The sequence below is a fragment of the Eublepharis macularius genome, chromosome 4 (genome assembly GCF_028583425.1).
Source record: "Eublepharis macularius isolate TG4126 chromosome 4, MPM_Emac_v1.0, whole genome shotgun sequence".
Taxonomy (NCBI): domain Eukaryota; kingdom Metazoa; phylum Chordata; class Lepidosauria; order Squamata; family Eublepharidae; genus Eublepharis; species Eublepharis macularius.
The window spans coordinates 74914706-74922203 of record NC_072793.1 but is presented as its reverse complement, the minus strand read 5'-3'; the positions used below and the strand labels follow the sequence as shown (position 1 = coordinate 74922203).

The window sequence follows — 7498 nt, the reverse complement described above, 5'->3', positions numbered from 1 at the left end:
ACAGGCTGGCAGCCAGTGTAACGTTTCAAGATAGGTGAGGTATGCTCCCTGCAGCTAGCCCCAGACAATAATTGGGCTATCACATTCTGAAGCCGTTGCAGTTCCTAGGTTGTCTTTAGGGGAAACCCAACAGACAGCATATTACTGTAATCCAATCATGAGGTTACAAAAGCATGGATTAGTGTGGCCTGCTCAGCTGAGTTTTAAAAATATGAGAGTTGTAGAATCCAATGCAGCTGATAGAAGGCACTCTTATCTATTACACTATCTTGCTTTTCAAATTGCAAGACTGGGTTCATGCGCACCAGTAAGCTTTTAAGTTGCTCCACAAATGCCAACTCCTCTACATCCACCATAAGTATATTCAGTCTACTGAAAGCCTTTCCAACCAGAATTACCTCTGTCTTGTCTGGATTCAGCTTGTTCAGCCTTAGCTTCTTGATGATGATCTCAAAGTACTGATTCTGTTATATCTTTTATAATAACATTCGATTTATATACCACCCTTCAGGACAACTTAATGCCCGCTCAGAGCGGTTTACAAAGTGTTATTATTACCCCACAACAATCACCCTGTGAGGTGGGTGGGGCTGAGAGAGCTCCAGAGAACTGTGACTTGCCCAAGGTCACCCAGCTGGCTTCGTAGAGGAATGGGGAATCAAACCTGGCTCTCCAGATTAGAGTCCCATGCTCTTAACCACTACACCAAGCTGGCTCCCCTTGATGATTCCCCTTGATGTAGTATTCTGTAATTGTAGCATTCTATGATCTGCTGGAACAACTAAATAGGGACCAAGATAAGGACATATACGAAAATAACCAGTCTCATTTAAATTAAATGTTTTAGGAATACTCGGGTTTTTTTTTTCAGCAGGAATGCAGTGGAATGGAGTTCCAGCACCTCTCATGATTGGTGGTCCCGCCCCCCTGATCTCCAGACAGAGATCAGTTCCCCTGGAGGAAATGGCCATTTTGTAAGGGGGCCTGTGTGCTTCTCTCTTATTTCCCCCTTGAGAGTTCCACCACCTCTTTTCCCAGAAAAAAAGCCCTGGGACTACTTCATATCTATGGCCTCCACATAGAAACTACCAAAAAGGCAGGACTCTAATCTGGACAACTGAGTTTGATTCCCTACTCCTCCACTTGAAGTCAGTTGCAGCTCTTTCAGAGCTCTCTCAGCCCCACCCACCTCACAGGGTGATTGTCATGAGGATAATAACAACACACTTTGTAAACCACTCTGAGGGGGGGGGGGGTTAAGTTGTCATGAACGGCGGTATATAAATCGAATGTTGTTGTTATGAAATTCTGTCATCTTGAGTACATTCATGAGACTCTTCCAATCAGAAGTTAAACTTATGATACTGACAAGCCAGCATGTAAGAAACAAATTAAGATGTGCAGCAGGCACACTGTTTGGGGCCATTAAATTGTAAATATGAAAATGAAGTTAGGATTATTTTGAGGAGAGCTTCCAAATTCCCAACTTCATGAATTTTATTTTTAAAATATTTAAGGTCCATTAATATAAATTATTTGGAAATACTCACAAAGTCTAATTATTTTTTCTAACATAACTCCTTTGGGGACTGGTCTGAGAAAGGGGAAGCTTCCTTTTCAGATGTAGAATACTATAAATCTTCAGTTTATATTTCATATTAGAGCTTTGAACTAGCCATGGAAGCTGGTGCCACAATCGGGATAAACTTTAAATCAACACCTGTTGATTCATAATTCCAAGAAATCAACATACCAAATATCATGACTTCAAAATACACCCTCCCCTACAAAAAACTAGCAACAAACATACCTTATTTCCAAAATCCTGGTTTGCAAGGAGTCAATATTTCTTTAACAACAAGAACAACAACAATAGAGAAAAGGCCAATATTACATCTTCTGTATACCTATCATTGATAAAGTTTGGCAAGAAGAAAGGGACCAGTTTAATCTTAGACAACATGTTGCGAAGAAAATGGCTGCTTTCCAATGTTTTCCATGGTGGAACATTCAGTACATTTTCCAGTCAAATATCGATTCTTCATATTTGAAAAACCAAAGAGCACTTTGCAATTGACATCCTTCAAAGGTGTAAGAGGTATTATAGTTGTTAGTTGAAAAATTGATTTGCAAAATCAGTACATTGCCTGCTATTGAGCTAATTCACTCCTTGTTCTTTCAGTTCATTGGCTATTTATAAGTATTCCTTAATAAGTATTTCCTGAATAGATTATACAAACAAATTTCAGCCTATGTGCCATTTGTGTAAGTCTTGTTTATTCATGGTGGGATAAAGCCCATGATTTTTTTCCTCTGTGCTACCTGGCTAGACAAAATCTATTTAGTGGCATATTCTGCAAGTGCTCAACAGCAGCACCCTGTACTTAGTGTTATTCAGTACAAATAAAGTACTGAATAAACAAGTAGCTGGAGGATCTGGATTCTAGTTTAGGGCTGTTAACCTCCAGGTAGGGCATGAGGTTCTCTTGAAACTGCAACTGGTTACAGGACTACAGACATCAGTTCCCCTGGAGAAAATGGCACTCCAAATGGTGAACTCTGTGGCATCACATCCCTGCTGACATCCCTCTCCTCCCCATACTCCACTCTACCCAAGCATCATCCCCAAATCTCTAGGAATTCCCAAGCTAGAGCTGGCTGTGCTCCAGATTCCATTATGGAGTAATTGTGTAGCTTTGAGCAAATCCTGATCTGTAAAATCGCAGTAATAATGGTATACTCCTGAAATATTTTTGGCCATTCGTTACTGCCGCATTTTTCTTACTTTGGCACACTAAACTCTGATTTAATGTATTGTCGAAGGCTTTCACGGCCGGAGAACGATGGCTGTTGTGGGTTTTCTGGGCTGTATTGCCGTGGTCTTGGCATTGTAGTTCCTGACGTTTCGCCAGCAGCTGTGGCTGGCATCTTCAGAGGTGTAGCACCAAAAGACAGAGATCTCTCAGTGTCACAGTGTGGAAAAGATGTAGGTCATTTGTATCTACTCAGGAGGGGTGGGGTTGAGCTGAGTCATCCTGTAAGAGTTTCCCAGGGTGTGGAATGTTAATGGCGGGAGGCTTCACTGTATCCTGAGGAGGTTCTTTTGCATATGGATTGGTACTTGATGTGCTAATCTTCTCTGCAGGGCTATTGTCGGGGATAGAATGTTTTGTTAGCCTGGTGTTTTTCAGAACTGGAAACCATGCTCTGTTCATTCTTAAGGTTTCTTCTTTCCTGTTGAAGTTTTGCTTATGCTTGTGAATTTCAATGGCTTCCCTGTGCAGTCTGACAAAGTAGTTGGAAGTGTTGTCCAGTATTTTGGTGTCCTGGAATAAGATACTGTGCCCTGTTTGAGTTAGGCTATGTTCAGCCACTGCTGATTTTTCAGGTTGTCCAAGTCTGCAGTGTCTTTCATGTTCTTTTATTCTTGTCTGGATGCTACACTTTGTGGTCCCGATGTAAACTTGTCCACAGCTGCAGGGTATACGGTATACTCCTGCAGAGGTGAGGGGGTCTCTACTGTCTTTTGCTGATCGTAGCATCTGTTGTATTTTTCGGGTGGGTCTGAATACTGCTTGAAGGTTATGCTTTTTCATAAGCTTTCCCATCTGATCAGTAATTCCTTTGATATATGGCAAAAACACTTTTCCTGTAGGAGACTGTTTTTCCTTGGTTGTTTGATTCATCCTGGGTTTGATTGCTCTTCAGATTTCATTTCTGGAGTAGCCATTTGCCTGAAGTGCATGGTTTAGATGATTAATTTCCTCATTGAGAAAGTGCGGCTCACATATCCGTCTTGCACGATCCACTAATGTTTTCATTATGCCTCTTTTCTGTCGGGGGTGGTGATTGGAGTTTTTGTGTAAGTATAAGTAAGTTGTGTAAACTCTGATTGTTTGAAAGAGATTTTAAACTTCAAAATGAGATCTTAATGACTGTTGCAGGCATAGTGTATCTCATTCCATACCAACAAGAATAAGTATACATTTTATGGGAAATGTGACTGACAAATTTTTGGAAGGCTCTGCTCCAGTCACAGAATTCTGGAAGGGCTGTAGATACATTTCAATAGCAAGATTTCAATACAATCCATGCTTATAAGTTATGAAGCAACAATCACATGCCATATTTTGTTGATTTTGCATGAAATCTCTCATAACACCATCATTATTATATGCAGTTTCCTAGTCCAACTATTAGCAAGAACCTTTCATGCCCAAGAAAAAATAAATATTGAGATGGTGGGGGCTGCTGCACCCCAAAATGAGCTTTAGGCATCCCTGGATCATGCACCACTAGACTCTGGGGACTGTGGCCTGGAAAAGCACATAGACCATTCCCTAACCCAAAGACTAGATTTGGAACCAAGAATGTCACAGTCTTAGATGTCCCCAGAAATTTCATTGTGTTGCATTGATAAAATGTACTGAATCAGGAACTGATTTGGGTGTCAATCACACTGTCAAGCCCTAAATCCATGTCAACCTAAAAAGAAAGGTGGCTTCCAATTACCTTTCACTGGCTACCTCAAAATCATGTGGAAAAAATGTATACCATTCTGCTGTGGAAAACTTGCTGGGTGACCTTGGGCCAGTCACACACTCTTGGCCTATTCTACTTCACAGGGTTGTTATGAGGATAAAACAAAGAGGAGAGCATGTAGTAAGCCACTTTGGGTCCCTACTGGGGATGAACGTGGAGTTTAAATGAACTTGAAAAATATAAAAATGGAGAAAATCATAATACCAAATACAGAATAAATATTTCTTGCTAGGTAGGAAACAAGGTAGGAAACAAGAGGCCCTTAGATTGTAACAGAAGCTCAGTGTTATGATTTGGAATTCCAGCTCAAAAGAAGAATATCAAGTTCATAATAAAGTGGGTGGTGGGTGTGAATTTAGCCAAAAGTTTCAGCCTTTCCAAATATTGTCTGTTTTGTGAGTAAAACACATGAACAACCCCCCATTGCCCCAACAGAGGTCCCTCAAAAGCCTGTTAGTTTTCAAACTGGATCACAGGATGAAATCTGTAAGTTTAAGATAAGGTTATGGACAAGATTAATTTCTGAACTAGCAACTGATTTAAAACAACAAAAATCCTCATCCGAGCTAGCCCAGGCTTCTCTGCCACTTGCTTAGGAGGCTGACCGGCTGCCTGATGTGTGCTTTGACATAATTTCTCCCTTATGCTTTTAAAAAGAAGAGAGTCTTGGCTAGCTATGGCGATATTGTGAATGATACCTTTCGTTCTGTCAGGCCACGGGAAGGCACAGAGAAAGGCCCTCTGAGAGAGGAGCTCAGAAAAAGCCTGCGGTCCCACATTCCTGCTTGGTGCAGTTCTTAATGCTCTCGAACAGGCTTCTCTAGGCAGGAGGTGGTAGCAGTCGCTCCAAAGGCTCCTTTCGGGACTCTTGCCTCTGGCCCTCGGGCTAATCACTTTGTTCCTTCTCCCCCCCCCCCTCTTTAATAGACTAATGAAGCTCAAACAAGTAGGCTTAGCCCAGTGATAGCTCACGTGGCTCTCAGGCCGTTCTTCCTTGCCATTGGGCATCAGTAATTATAGGCACACTCCCGGGAGGGAGCCGAGCTTTCGGAGCATATATTATGCAAATGAGGGAAAGTGCAGCACGGGGCAGACCTGATGCCTCGATTCATTCATTCCGCCAGAGCTTGCTGGGGGGAAACAGGCAAGGGGGGGGGATCTATTGTTTTACAGGATATATAAGATGTCTGAGGCCAGTCGTGTGCCAAACTCGCTGCTCACACGACTTGATTGCAGCAGAGATCACTTCAGAGACAAGAGGTGTCGCGTGTCGTCCCTCTCGCTTTTCTTTTCTCCGAGACCTTCAAGAACTCAACTTTTCCTTCTCTTCAGGTTACAACTGGAAACTTGGCGTGCGTGTATGTGTGGACTGCCACCCTGACAACCAAGTGAGTATGAAGGAAACAGAAATGCAGAAAACGGATCACTGGAACTGTAGATTAAAGAATGGAGACTGCATTTGCAACAAGCTTGAAACTTCAACTACCCAACTATACTGTCTTAACAGGGAGTGACACTTAACAGAGAACTGTGGTTATACCCTCTACTTTTTAAAATTTCTTAATGTAATTTAACTTTCGGAACAACTTTCCAACATTGTTTATGTTCAGTTCGGATTTTTTTTAAAATCACTTCCATTATTTTAAAATAATTTATCTGTTCATTTATCATCTATGTCCTCTTTACATGTTCTCTTTTGTTTCTTAGCCCTTTTGTCTTACAATAGAGTAACTAATGGTGTCCCATTTTCTTATTTCACCAGGATGTCCTCTGCCTTGGAGACCAGTTACTCTGACCTTGAAAACAGCAGTGATATGTCCTTTTGCCTCACTGATGATGAAGGGAGCTTTAGCAGCCCACCAGCCCCTTCCCTGCCCTCCCCAAAGCATGACACTTCCCCAGAGCACAGCCCAGAAAAGTGTGAAGAAGAGAAGGAAAGGAAGAGGCGACGGGGCCGCACCAAGGTCAAGAACGAAGCTGTCCTTCACACCATCAAAAAGACTAGGCGGGTCAAGGCAAATGACAGGGAGAGGAACCGCATGCATAACCTCAATGCAGCACTGGATGAGCTTCGAAGTGTCCTGCCAACTTTTCCAGATGACACCAAGCTGACCAAGATAGAAACTCTGCGTTTTGCCTACAACTACATCTGGGCCCTCTCTGAGACCCTAAGACTGGCTGATCAGTGCCTCCAGAAACCACCCAAAGAAGTGCTTCTGTCCAGCTACTTGAGTTCCACAGATCCACCCAGCCCTGGCAGTGATGCAGGCTCCTGGATGTCCACTGCATCTCCTTCCACCTCTTCACTTTCTGCCTGTACATCCAACCCTAGCAGCCCAGCAACCTCGGAAGACTGTTGTTATGGGCTCACTGAGAATCTCTTCTCCTACCACAGCCTCCCCAAAGACTTGTTGCAGAGCACCTCTTGTTTTGTGCAGTACCATTAGGAGGAAGCAGCTGAGGGTGTAGAGTCCACTTGTGCACACAGAAGCAAAACGTCCCTTTTCTTTTAGTTACCAAGATGGGTCAAGGCTTGCAAGCCTGGTAGCTTTTGTAGTTATCATTTAGATACCACAAAGAAGCTGGGTAGGGAGAGTGAACGTTTGCTTTTTAAAATTCAAAGCTCCTCAGCTTTATGTTATTTTCAATCAAAAGTCAAACTTATGTGATATGTTTACATACAAATCCAGCTAGCAGAGTTTGGGAAATATGGATGAGGTGACAATGTAAGGCCATGTTTAGACTGGTTTTCATTGTAATCTTTCAAACACATCTCCATTTGCCTGAAACAGCAACTGAATCCAGTCCATAATGTGATCTTATTTTTTCCCTGCCCTTTGCTTGCTTTCTTCTCCATTTTTGCACTTTCCTTGAACTTCACAAATCCTACTTTGTTTCGTTCCTTTTCACTGGCTTGAGCTCTTGGGCATCAATATGATTTAGAAAAGGGAAGAAA

General features: G+C 42.4%; 1 protein-coding gene across 1 annotated transcript; it reads left to right on the top strand.

Moving 5' to 3' along the window:
- Positions 1-6305: 6305 nt before the first annotated feature.
- NEUROG1 (neurogenin 1) lies at positions 6306-6989 on the top strand. The gene has a single exon (XM_054978719.1). It carries the CDS (start codon positions 6306-6308, stop codon positions 6987-6989), a length of 684 nt encoding a protein of 227 aa, XP_054834694.1.
- Positions 6990-7498: the final 509 nt, after the last annotated feature.